Raw genomic sequence first — 14,071 nt, 5'->3', positions numbered from 1 at the left:
AATATTTTTTCCTTTTTTTAGTCTACAGAGATATCTGTTAAGGTCATCTCTATAGCGAAAAGTGCTGAACAAATTGATAAAAATATTTGCAATATTTATCTTCAACATTTCTTCATTGTTGACGTATCTCTCACGATCGACGTAGATATATACTCGCTTCAAATGGTATATATCCGAATAAAGAAAAAAAAAAATATACCGAGTACTTTGCATCATCGCTCATTACATATCGCATTCACGTAGCGCGTCGGCCGTTACATCGCGTCATGTCCCGAGCCGGAAAAATAGCGCGCGCGCACAAATAGATTAATCGAGCAGCCTGTCGGACGCCGATCCCCGCCGTCGTCGTGTCATAACGATTCCGTGTCGGTTGCGAAACGTCCACCGCCCGCCCCGTCAAGTGACGACGGACCGAGCGAGAAAATCGCGCACGGCTTCGCGCGAGCGTGTCGCGCCGACGTAATAATAATGATGATCCCCTTTAATCAATTAGCTCGAAACGTGAGGCAACGAAACGCGCGAGGCGATTCAGCGCCTCGTCGTATCGGCTGCTGCAGAAAATGCCCGTTCCCCGACCACGGGATATTAATTATCTAGGGCGCAGAGATGAGTGCACACAATGCGCTCGAGAGAGAGAAAGAGAGAATGAGGGGAGAGGGGAGGCAGAGGGGAGGGACCCGCGGGGCCGTCGACGAACGCGCGCCGTGACTTTCGCTTTTCCTCTGGCACATAACCATCTGTTTACCATCAGCGACGGCGAGATGCATCGTGCTCGCTGTTGCTGTTGTTGTTGCAGTTTTGTCCTCTCTTCTGGGGCCCCACGGGCTGGAAACTCGCGCGGTTGTTGCGCTCGCGACCTGCCTAAACGCTGGAAAAACCTCGCATCGCGCGCTTTCCTCTCTCGCGCGGAGAATGAGAGTCGCACGCTTGCAAAATACTCGCGCTAACGAAGGGAAGCGCCTCCTCTCCGATTACTCCCAAAGAGATGCATTTGCGTCACGATCCATTCTAGCATGTTTTCTTCATGGATACGACGGACTGTCGGCGAACGCCAACCCGATTGGGCTGGGCGTTGGTCCGATCCATTTTCCGCACAAGCGAGTAAATTAATCATCGAATTTGTGAGTTGACGTTAAATGAAATTAATTACGCTCGGTTCATCGACCTCCGGTTTGCAAAGATCCGTTCGTTACACGACGGAGAAACATCTCTCGGGTTCAAAGTTCAAAAATCTACGAACGCCGAAATTTACTGGCGACGCCAGAGAAACATCGGTACGTAACAAAGGAAAGAAAAGAGAGTCCTACAGATCGACCGATTGCTAGTCTCGATTGTCGGTTCTCTAATTTACGAACGTCATGATTGCGGTGTGGATATAAACGGAAAAAAAAATTCGAGGTGACGCTTACCTGCAACGATGCATTGTGGATGGCCATTGAATAATCAGCTGTTCTATAATCTCGCGCGGCCACAGAGCGAGACCGCTCGCTGTCAAGCGCGAATGCAAATTGCAGACCGCATCCGATCAGAGCGTGTCTTTGTGCCGGTACCGCCGATCGAGAAGTCTGATCCAGGTCTTTCGGAGGATCCTCGAGGTGCGGTCCATGACGGACTCCGATCCGCGAGACATATCGATAGACTCGGCATCTGCAACAAGCAATATTACTCTCCGTTTTAAAAAAGAAAAAAAAAACGAAAAAAAAAATTTCGTCAGTAAAAAAAAAAAGCCATAGCAAGAAATAAAAAAAAAACTTATCTATTAAATCAACGTAAGAATAACTTTCTCGGAGAGATGTTTAGTCCGACACGTTTAGTCGCGTCTATATTTTTAATTTACGACGTGACGGACGGATCGCAATCTCGGTAGCTAGAACACATCCTCGATTACGTAATCCATCAATTGCCATCATAGTAAAAGAAAAAAATCTCAACAATTAACGGGATACATAAGACTGCGCGTGTGTAAAAGCAATTAATAAGTTTTCCCGCTATAAATCAGACTAATAATAATGCACGTGCGTGAAACTTTCAAAAGGATCAACTCGCACCGCTTCCGATTAATCCTTAATCGTGTAAAATTTCACCCGCATTAATCGCGCCATCGCCGGAAGCACGCAGATAGATCTAATCGGAACCAAAAATTTACTATTATTTATTGAACAAATTAAAATATGTAAGAAATTTCTTCCTTCCGTTAAAAAAAAGAATTTAATATTTTTAATAAATAAATAAATTTTCTTTCGCCTTCTTTCTCTTTCTCTCTTCTTTCTACTCAAGACTGCAGATCTCATTAATTTTTTTATGGGTACATCTCAATAACATATGTAAATATCAACTCGCCTAATATAATAAAATTTTGATATGGCTTATACTAATTAATTAGTAAAAAATTAACAAAATAGTAAATGTCATCATAATTTTGTTAATAAACAAATGTTTGCTATTAAATAAATTGATAAAAAATTCTATTTTAAACTGCTTCATGTCACCTTTAATGATTCAAGTGTTTGAACGTTTGTAAAATTGTTTATAAATCGAAAAAACGCACGCGGAAAGAAATATCATCCGCTAACAATAAGTATTACTAATCGATGATCCATCGATCGATGCACCAGCTGGTCGCGCGTACATTTTTTTGCGTCATCACATCAATTCTGTCGCAATGATCGATCAAGATCGAGACACTTGAAACCGGGCCAGCAAGTGATCCGCATTACCGCAACGTTGTCGTAGCATCTCTCGCCGCGCTTGCGTTATTGCTACACGAGCAATAATAAATCGTTGATTTAGCAAGAGCGGCGTTCTTTCAGCAATCGGTGAGAGCGTCGTAGGTGTTGGGATCGTTTTGTGAACTTCGCGATTGCGGAGAGCGTAGAGACTCTCCGCGACTTGTCACGCGTGCTAATTGGACCGACTACTGATGATACCGGTTGAAACGCCGTCGAGATTTACTCATGACAGCGATCAGCTGTTTAATAAAATTGCTTCAAATTCTGCGTAACCAATTGTATATAAATGAAAGCTATTAGTATACAATTATTATAATAATTTTTATAGAAATGTATTATATGAAAAATATGTGAAATGCTTAAAGAATCAACATACGATTTTATTTTTCTTGGTCTAAAATTAAAATTGTTAAGTTGCTTTTTTAATATAATTAATAAAAGAAACAAATATATATATATATATATATATATATATATATATATATATATTAGTATAACATATTTAATTCCTAAAAATTGTTATTATAAAGTTTGATTTATACGATACAGGAATGGACGAAACATTAGATAATTAAATAAGAAACGTTTCGATCATTCTGACAGATTGTATGCATTTCATACTTTATTATTTCCTTATTTTATTAATCATTACCGTGACAACATACCACGTTAATCATTTTCGTCAACGAGCGTCAAATGCGCTTCGACAGAATTCTCTTTCTATCGTCTCGTTCCGCGTATGCTATTAAGTTATTATACTCGGGGCGTGACGCAATATCACGCCTTCGGCTACGAACAAGCAACGAAACGGAACACAAATTATAACTCCCGCTATTACAAATTATCGATTATACTACATGTTGCGCCATTCGCGTTTAGGGCAACGCGAGCGTGCCCGCTGCGCTTACGCGAGCTGTAAAATCGTTGCGCGCTCGTTCGCGGAGAGGAAGAATTAAGAGTCTCGGCTGTAATCGTGTGCGATCAAGCCGGAATAACGCTGAGCCGATTATGAAGCGGCGTATATCTCTTGTGTATATGTACAATGTATATATATATATATATATATATATATATATATATATATATATATATATATATATATATACATACACGATAATTTAAGACGCAAAAAAGAATTCTTTACCTCCGCGTTTATGTTGCCTTTCATAACTTTCCTTGCTTAACTTTCATTTCTTCTTCGCGTTTAATCAATCATTCCTTTGCAGTTAATGACCCGAGATATTTATTAAACATAAAATGTTTAAATAACAATTTCTGTACAAAAATTTGAAGAATTTAGTCATAAAATGACGTAATTTTGAAATTCTAGAGATTAATGAATATCGTGGGAATTTTAAAAGATGTTTGCGAGTTATCTTATACTGAATACTTTGTACGGTCCTTTTTAGAACCGGTTGAGGTCATCATGGAATGATCTTCGCAACAATGTGCGATATTTCATCTCGTCATTTTCGAGAGCGGTTTCTTATATGAATAAATTTGTCCTCGACCTAGAAATCGCAATGAATTATAGCAAAGCATATTTCAGACAAATATCGTTCGGATATCCTAATTTAGCATTTGTATAAAATTTGACAAGTTGCAAAATTTGTTTTATATAATAAACTTCTTCACTGCTTAAAAGCTATTTTTTTTAAATAAAAATTTTTAATTGAACAGTAATCAATGATAAATATAATTAATTGAAAATTTAAGATTCTGTCAAGTATATATTTTTATAGCGTGTAATAATTTTATAAATATTATAAATAGTTGTATATTAACTTTAGGGACGTTGTTTCTGTTACTTTTTTTTTCTTTGTGACATATTTGTCAATCTCGATGGATATTGTGATACCAGTATAAAATGTTTGTATCCTCTGCCTCGATTTAGTTATCTAGTTCCTAGTCGACAGGTATGCTTCTCGAGTGAAGCTGCGCGTGCGACGAATAACGAGCGAACAATTTTCGATCGCACGTTTCTTGCTTACAGATGGTCTTCATTGGACTTACTTTTCGGAGAAAGGACTTGGAGGAATGACGTGAAGATTTTCGAAACTTTACTTAGGTCTCTTGTGAAAGAAGTAACTCATATCGCATTCATAATGTGCCGTATTCTTATAAATTATCGATTTATAAACATTTTATTTCACTTCGTGTGTGATATTTATGTGTATCACGGGCATAAAATAATATTTTAAAAATTTCTATAAAAAAAAAATATTTTACATCTGTAGTTTAGTGTAGTTTTTATCTTCATAAAAAAATTCTCACTAAAGAAACAAGTTGGTTGCTATCACTTTTTTCTACTTATGCTTTATTGAAATCGGAATTTCAATTTCTAAATTTTTATTAGATGTCCCAAGGTAGTCACGATTGATCTCCTGATGGAATATTTTATTTCCTATCGAGTCCCTTGCCGCGGGTTTATGCCAGCTCGAAAACGATGCCTGTACTTTCGCTGATCCGATCAGAGAGTCAGATGACACCAAGGCCAACCGTCCAACATTTCTCGCAATGAGAGCGCAAAGTTCTCGCCGCGAGAGAACGTCTGTCTGTCATCGGGACGAAAAAAAAGGGCCGCCTCGTTAACGCGCTGTCTGACCAGGGTCAACCGCGAGCGAGCATCCCGTTGGCGATCCTTCGAAGAGCAATCGGTGGTCCTTCGATCCCCACTTGCAAGCAATTCCTACGCGGTGTATTTTGTTCGTCTATTCCCCCCCGTCGACATCCCCCTTCGCGCATCTTCCTCCCACGTTCCCCGATGTCTCACCTGGTCGGTAGCATCCTCCTGCATTCGCGCGACGAGGACTTTCTCCGAAAGACAGCCAACTATATAAGCGAGATGCACGCTGTTTGAAGCACGTTAGACGAAATCGCACGGGTACGTCGAGCAGGCCGCGTCTCGATTTCGCATCTGTTTCTTTTCGTTTACCGTATTATCACGTACGCGAGAGACGGTACCTGAGAAAGAGAGAGAGAGAGAGAGAGAGAGAGAGAGAGAGAGAGAAAGAAAGAGAAACGAAAAGGACAGCTACAATAGCAAACTCGCGTTCGGTCGAGCGCTAATTCGTGCATGTGACTCGGCGCGACGAGGGACTCCGCAGAGGCATCTACGAGAGTTCGATCGCCGAGGACCATGAGGCCCGCGAGAAGCTGGGCCCCTGTGGCAGCGACCGTGCTGGCTGCGACGGCTCTACTGCTGAGACCCATTCACGCCGATGGTAAGAGGAGGGTCCTCGCAACGTTCAATCCTAGAATCTCGTGAGACGAAACTACCCCTATTCAGAATTTGCCAACTTGACACATGAAGCAATTTTCTATTAATTACGAAAAAAATTAGAAAGATCGCAGCTGATGGATTCAATGTCATGTCAGGAGTTAAAAAGATTTTCTCTAAAAGAGAATATATTAACTTTCTATAACATGAAACATGGAATTGAATAGAATTAATATTGTATTAACACGAGAGAGATTTGAAAGGTACCTCTCGTGCCAACTAATGTTTTATATTATTAGATGAAGACTGTGTTAGTTGAATTAATTTTCCACGAGAGTAAAAGTTTTCAAACTATATATATTCTATATTATATGAAACAAGATAAATTGTGTGCATTAGTAACTTTGAGGGACACTTTTATAATATTTAAAGTTTGTTTACATCATACTTTTAATATCATGCTGTGCTTATCACATTTAAAAAAATTACTCGAGTAACGTTTTTACTAGAATTTAGTAAAATTTAAAAGACAACATTTTGTAAGTAAACGCACTGTGTCAATTTTACAGCCAACGCGTTACGTGAATAAACCGTCGTGTAATATTAATCAGTGCTGTCACATTATAATATTTTAATTTGTTACCAACATATAAGAGAACTTATTAGAAAGTTCGCGGTTAGGCTTAACAGTTGTCTCGTGACGCGCTTTGTTTTTGCACGAGCGAGAAAATCGTGAGGAGATCGCAGAACGATTTGCAGAATGTTGTTTTCACTGTCAGCCAACTAATCATCAACATTCACATATTAAATTAGATTTCATCAAAATTATAATCTCTGAACTAGAATGTCAAGTACGAGTAAAAATATAATTTTAGTAAAAATAATTTACAATATTATTCACGATAATGACATTATTATGCTATCACAAATCAAGATAAAAAATACGTTACTAATTATTTAAATTTCAGTGATTAAATCCCCCACATTGCTTTCAACGCTCTTCGAGCGTAAAAACTTAACGTTCTTATTAATTTTTTTATTAGATACTATAGGCACTCTAGCCTTAATTATGTAGATGTTTCGCAAAGCACGATCGTGTTTTGGGTCGATATATATAAGTCTCCGGTTCAAGCACTCTTGTTGGCGTACTACTTTATGCAGTTTCACGCACCAACGCACGCAATCAAATAAGTGTACAGCAATAACCGCTAATTGGCATTCTCGCTATCCAAACGAGATGTTTTTATATCAAAGATTATTGTAGTTTATTCTCATTTCCCTAAACTTCTTTTTTCTCTCGGTTATTTAAGCGATTCTATACTATATTTTTTTTTTTTTTTTTTTCGCTGTCGTCTTTCAAGTGGCATCGGCAAATTTGATGAAAACGCGCGCGCGCGCGCGCGGGAGGCCTAAAATAGTCGAGCATTAGGGTGACGTGAGTTATCGGCCAGTATCTTTAGCAAATTGCGCATGGCGTGTAGAATCGGTGTATAAATCAGGATGTTATCACTCGCGTAATCTAGTTTGAAAGCGTGCAAACTTCAGCCACACTCTCTTATGCGCCGTGATTTTCTCGATTTCGTTAACACATGTAAACGTCACGCGCGCACACTCGCAGAATTAGTCATTGTTTCAGCTACAAATTATTGCAGAACTTTGCGATCGTACGCGAGATACGTCGTCTAATAGGGGAATGTGTCTCGCTGAACCTTAAAAATTATTATTCACCTAAACGTGTCGACTTTTTTAGTACAACTCGATTTTATTTCATTATTTTTTTATTTTTTACGTTCTATTTTAAAATACTTTCCTACGTGCTCTCTCCGTTTTTTTTTTTTTTTTTTTGTTTCATCCAATTTCTGTGTATCGCCATTGAAGTTTGAGCGTTATTTATATTATTATTCGATTTCATTAATATGAATTATTCATTCCTCTTAAAATCGAGACGGCAACCAATTTCGATTGTGAGATTGAATGGGCGGCATTAAAGCTCCGCCTGTATAATAGACGGAAAAGTACAGAAGAGAATGGCGAATTGCTAATCAAGGACTGATTAACACATTGAGTCTTAGTCAACGATTGCCGATCCTAGCTGTAAATGTGATATCGGCGATAAATCGCTTCTTCAAACGTCACGTTTGAGCGATAAATCAATCGGACGCGTCGTTCCGGTGCATCAGCGCGCGATGAAAGCGAGCGTGACTCAATCAGTATTAACGCGCGTAAAAAATTCCACGCGTGTGATTATCGTGAAAATTTCGCGTTGGCGTTTCAATTGACACGTGCACGTAATTGTTCTCTCTCTGTCTTATGGCGAGACAACGAATCCGCCGGCGATGATAGCGCGCTGAGCAGGTGGCGGATGAAATTTCACAGACAAGAAATCGTCACGGTCTGATTACATCGTTACAGCAGTTACACTGGGTCGGTTTAAAGAATACTCTCTGACGTGAGCGTAATTTTCACTTATAGAGACTCATAATGTCGTGCGTTCTTCAATCGAAGGGCAAATTCGGAAATGTGTCGAGTAAATTTTAATTTTTAATATGATTTATTATTATTATTATTATTATATTATTATATAAGGATTATTGTTAATCTCGGGAAGATTTTTATCCTTAAGCGTTATTAAACAGTATACAATGGATTTAAACTTTCGCAAATATCATTGTAAAGAGGCTATTTGAGCATCTTTCTAAATTCTTATACTTAGGAACAAAAGAGAAAATAAAGTTTTCGAATTTCTATTTTTTTATACCGGTTCTCGATTGCTAGGAAGTAACATAAATGCTATTGTCGAAGTTCATTATTTACTATCTCGTCGCTAATGACTTCGCCGCAAACAATAAACGTTTCTCATTAGTAATTTCGCCGAGACATTACAAATAGACATAGTAAAAAGTCATCAGCAAAAGTAATACAACAAAGTAAAAGTTGAAAGAATAGTGATCAAGAGCAAAGAATGCGTGTAATCAAAGGAAGTGCATAATCTCTGAATGAAATAAATAACTAATACTTTCTTCGACATCAAATTAATTAAAATACATACAATAGAATTTTCAGTTAAGAGAGAAAGAGAGAGATACATGTATAAAATATATAATTTAAATTCTTCTTTTACCTTGAAATATCTTTTAAGACCACAATTCAAGATTCAGAGTATTATTTTCAGCGCCGATTTCGGGCAACTATCTGCCACCCTCAACCAGTTACGGCACCCCTAATCTAGGAGGTGGCGGTGGCGGTCCACCGTCCTCCAGCTATGGAGCACCCCCTTCATCGAATTACGGAGCACCTCCCTCATCGAGCTATGGAGCACCCCCTTCATCGAGCTACGGAGCACCATCCAGCGGTGGTGGCGGCGGCGGTGGAGGATTCGGTGGTGCAGGAGGTGGTTTTGGTGGCGGAGGAGCTCCATCCAGCAGCTATGGAGCACCGCCATCCAGCAGCTATGGGGCGCCTAGCCCCGGCGGAGGAGGACCACCGTCCTCTAGCTATGGAGCCCCGTCTCGTCCGTCACCACCGTCCAGCAGCTATGGAACGCCATCCGTAGGACGTCCGTCTTCGACCTATGGTACGCCTTCCAGCGGCGGATTCGGTGGTGGAGGCGGCGGGGGTGGTTTCGGCGGCGGAGCTCCCTCTTCGAGTTACGGAGCACCTCCCTCCACGAGCTATGGGGCACCGCAGGGCGGAGGCGGGTAAGAAAAATATTCGTAACGATTAAAAGCAATAAATTATCTTTAATAACATAGCGTATTTGATTTTTTTTCTCATCTTATTCAACTCTAAAATCTCAAACATAAATATTTATCCATTCTTTATTAGCTCTTATCGTTAATTCATAAATTTGCCAAACGTTTTTTTCATCATTTCCTTTCATTATCCTCAGCTCTGGTGGCTATTCTGGAGGCGGCGGAGGCGGCAGGCCGTCAACGTCTTATGGCGCTCCATCCGGTGGTGGCGGCGGTTTCGGAGGCGGGTAAGATCAAAAAATATTTGTGACGATTAAATGCGAAATTTTTCTGTAATGATCAGCTTTGTACGGGACTTTGACTTAATGAATTATTTCATTCAATATCATAGCTTATGTAATTCAAATTTTTTATTCTAAAATCTCACACATAAATATTTATCCATTATTTATTATCTGCTTCTTTCTTTTTGATTTATATACAATATATGCCGATCGAATGTTCTTCTCATGATTTGCTCTTATTACCTTCAGCTCTGGTGGATACTCCGGAGGCGGCGGAGGCGGCAGGCCGTCAACGTCTTATGGTGCCCCATCCAATGGAGGAGGGTAAGATTGAAAAATATTCATAATGATTAAATACGAAATTATTCTGTTATAATGCAAAGATCAGGACGAGACGTTTAATATCGTAGCTTATACAGTTCGATTCTTTTATTAATCTACGTTAAATTTCGTATTTAACGTTAAAATTTTAAGTACAAATGTTTGTCCATTCTTTATTGTTTCTTTATCATCGATTTTTACCGATCGAATATTCTTCTCATTATTATTCTCAACTCATGATTTCCTCTCATTTTCCTTAGCTCGGGCGGTTACCCTGGAGGAGGTGGAGGCGGTAGACCGTCATCGTCTTATGGTGCCCCATCCAACGGCGGTGGTGGCGGTTTCGGAGGCGGGTAAGACCAAAAAATATTTTGTGATGATACAATGATTCGCTTTATGCGAGACGTTGCCTTCATGAACTATCCTGTTTAATGTCATAGCTTACTCGATTCCTTGTAACTTATCTTCATTAAATTTCTTATTCAACTTAAAATTTCATATATAAATTATTTATCAATTCTTTATTGTTTCTTTATTATTAATTTTATTTGCTGATCAAATATTTTTTTCATGATTTCCTCTCATTATCCCCAGCTCGGGCGGTTACTCTGGAGGCGGTGGTAGGCCATCTACGTCTTATGGTGCCCCATCCGGTGGTGGTGGCGGCGGTTTCGGAGGCGGGTAAGACCAAAAAATATTTGTGACGAATATATTATCCTGTGATAATGCAAAGACCATCTTTGTGCAAAACGTTGGCTTGATGAATTATCTCGTTTAATAACATAGTTTATTTAGTTCGATTCTTTTGCTCCTCTTTGTTAAATTTCCCATTCAACTCAAAAATCTTAAACATAAATATTTATCCATTTTTTATTGTGTCTTTATCGTTAATTCACAAATTTGCCATCCAATGTTCTCATAATTTCCTCTCATTATTTTCAGCTCTGGTGGTTACTCGGGAGGTGGCGGAGGCGGCAGGCCATCCTCATCTTATGGTCCTCCATCCTCATCTTATGGTGCTCCATCCGGTGGTGGTGGTGGTGGCGGTGGTTTCGGAGGAGGGTAAGTCCGAAAAATATTCGTGACGATTAAATGCAAAATTAGTCTGTGATGACATAAAGATTAACTTTGTACGAGACTTTAGCTTAATGAATTATCCCCTTTAATATCATAGTTTATGCAGTTAGATTCTTTTGCTTATCTTCGTTAAATTTCGTATTCGACTCTAAAACCTCAAACATAAATATATTATTTATTCTTTACTGTTTCTTTTTCATTGATTTACAAATTTGCCGATTGAAATGTTTTTCTTATAATTTCCTCTAATTATCTCCAGCTCTGGCGGTTACTCTGGAGGCGGCGGAGGCGGCAGGCCATCCTCATCTTATGGTCCTCCATCCTCATCTTATGGTGCTCCATCCGGTGGTGGTGGTGGTGGTGGCGGTTTCGGAGGCGGGTAAGACCGAAAAATATTTGTGACGATTAAATGCGAAATTTTTCTGTCTTGCAAAAATCAGTCTTATGCGAGATGTTGACTTAATGAATTATCTCGTTTAATATTATTGCTTATGCAGTTTGAAACTTTTGCTCATTCGTCAAGTTTCTTAATTCGTTAATTTAAATTTAAAATCTCAAATATAAATGTTTATCCATTTCGTTTATTTATCGTTCATTTACAAATGTGTCGATCGAATGTTTTTCTCACGATTTTTTTTTTATTATCCTTAGCTCTGGCGGTTATTCTGGAGGCGGTGGAGGCGGCGGTCCGTCAACATCTTATGGTGCTCCATCCGGTGGTGGCGGTGGAGCTCCCTCTTCGAGTTACGGAGCACCTTCTTCGACTTATAGCGCGCCCTCCTCGAGTTATGGGGCACCACAGGGCGGAGGCGGGTAAGAAAAATATTCGTGACAATTAAATGTAAAATTATTCTGTAATGACGCAAAGATCAACTCTATACCAGATATTAGTTTAATGAATTATTTCGTTTAATAATTTATATTAGTTTACTTTACTTTTGTTTATCTTTGTTAAATTTTTTATTCAACTCTAAAATCTCAAACATACATGTTTATTCGTCCTATATTGTTTCTCTATCATTGATTCACAAATTTTTTATCCGAATGTTCTTTTCACGATTTTCCCTCATGTTCCTTAGCGGTTACTCTGGAGGCGGCGGAGGTGGTAGACCGTCTTCGAGCTACGGTGCGCCCAGCTTCGGCAACGGCGGCGGCGGCGGCGGCGGTGGCGGTGGTGGTGGAGGACAGAGTTATGCCAGTAATGGGGGATACCAATACTAATCCAGACACGTGTTCACCCGGCGAGATCTCCGTGCTCAATCGCGTCGGCTTCAAGTTTCCCGGACTGGACGTCAAGAGTCATCGGTACGATTGATTTGTGTATCAGGAAACGGGCGTTCATAGCCCGTAATCAAGAGGCCAATTTTCATTAAAAGGCTCATAATTATTAATGACGATGTCCTAGACATGAGCGCTGATAACGTCGTTGATAATAGAGGAGACGCTGAAGATATATCGTTGTTACCATCGAATATATTCGCGATAAATGTGAGAAACATAATTGTACAAATGTATCTGTGAGGTCTTCTGTGGAAACATTTCAATTTGGCAGCCGATGGGAAAAGCGCGCGAAGACCGTTCGTCGCATCGTAAATCCGCAAAATTCGTGCTAAAGATTTAACTACAACGATGGGTTCTCGGTCAGGAAATTTTTTAACAAAGGAATATTACATCCTGATACTTGACATAGCAGACGCGTTCCTGCCAATGCCGAAAGAACAAAGGCAGCGATCTTTTTTTTTTACAATCATGGCTATGTTATCTCTTTCTATACGCTTCTAGAAAAGCGTCTGCTAGCACAGATCGTTACTTCCGTCGACATCGAAAAATATGCCAGAAGCGGAAAAGAAGAGAGTAAAACGAACGAGACGAAGAAAGCTCGACTTTCCACATTCGGAGCCTGTAACTTATTTATTTTGTAAAGACGCTTTTTGTACTAATAATAAAGCCGCTGTACGCTGATAAGAATCTCATCGAGTTATCAACTTGTTGTTACTTCCGTTCCAATTTATGAAATAAAGAAAAACTAATATATTTTTTTCATAAACATCATCTCATTTCATGTAGGAGAAACGTACTTTTTGTTACAAGCCATCCATTATCTAGATCCATATTTTAAAATAAGAAAGCAAAAAAAAAACTCGATTTTTTTTTTCTCATTTTTTTTCTTTAGTCGCAACAGCCATCTTTCACTTTCGTAAAATCTGATGATAAAATTTACTCACGGTTTATTTCACGAACTAATTATCGTAATGTCCGATGGAACTATTTACCCGTCAACGAGAATCCAGCTATTCCTACACAAAGACGACCAGCGAGACGTAGAAGCTCCGCATAAGGTTAGTCGGCCGACATGGGCAAACGGTCGATTTATCGATTCTCACAGCTCGGATACCGGGAAGGCATGAATAACTAAGAGTTCTCTTTCTATTCCTGCCTCTGAGCGTCGAAAAGCGCGTATCAATATATCGGGGGCTCTGCCGCGGCCACCTCGGTACAAGCCATGCCCTTGTGTTTTCTTGACCACGTCGTTTACAGAGGCCACAAAATTGAAATGTGTAATGTATAACTGTCGTGAAATTCCCAGATGCTGTGAAAAATTAATGCTGAAGGGACTCCAGGTTTCTCAGTAGATGGTCCAGGTAAATAACACAGCTAGCTACTTCTGCTCTTGATTCTGTTCGTATTCTGTTATTAATCAGATTTACCTTCCATTTCCAGGACGATGAGAATGATACAAATCTCTCA

At 39.4% G+C, this 14,071-nt stretch overlaps 1 protein-coding gene across 1 annotated transcript; it reads left to right on the top strand.

The window, feature by feature from the left end:
- Positions 1–5,606: 5,606 nt before the first annotated feature.
- Positions 5,607–13,291, top strand: LOC140672798 (uncharacterized). Its single transcript, XM_072905219.1, has 10 exons — positions 5,607–5,953; positions 9,122–9,647; positions 9,839–9,928; positions 10,175–10,249; positions 10,507–10,599; positions 10,841–10,927; positions 11,189–11,308; positions 11,583–11,702; positions 11,975–12,136; positions 12,403–13,291. The coding sequence occupies exons 1-10, from the start codon at positions 5,869–5,871 to the stop codon at positions 12,542–12,544; spliced, it is 1,500 nt and encodes a 499-aa protein (XP_072761320.1). The 5' UTR covers positions 5,607–5,868; the 3' UTR covers positions 12,545–13,291.
- The last annotated feature ends 780 nt before the right edge of the window (positions 13,292–14,071 follow it).

The sequence above is a fragment of the Anoplolepis gracilipes genome, chromosome 13, assembly GCF_047496725.1.
Source record: "Anoplolepis gracilipes chromosome 13, ASM4749672v1, whole genome shotgun sequence".
In the NCBI taxonomy this organism is placed as follows: Eukaryota; Metazoa; Arthropoda; class Insecta; order Hymenoptera; family Formicidae; genus Anoplolepis; species Anoplolepis gracilipes.
The sequence above is the reverse complement of the archived record's forward strand: the minus strand, read 5'-3'. Positions and strand labels throughout refer to the sequence as shown.

What these genes read in the sequence shown, in the direction of transcription:
- LOC140672798 (XM_072905219.1), top strand. Translation starts at nt 5,869, where the DNA reads ATGAGGCCCGCGAGAAGCTGGGCCCCTGTGGCAGCGACCGTGCTGGCT. An exon ending in GAGACCCATTCACGCCGATG is followed by an intron (nt 5,954 to 9,121) that starts GTAAGAGGAGGG and finishes TATTATTTTCAG; the next exon opens with CGCCGATTTCGGGCAACTAT. An exon ending in GCACCGCAGGGCGGAGGCGG is followed by an intron (nt 9,648 to 9,838) that starts GTAAGAAAAATA and finishes CATTATCCTCAG; the next exon opens with CTCTGGTGGCTATTCTGGAG.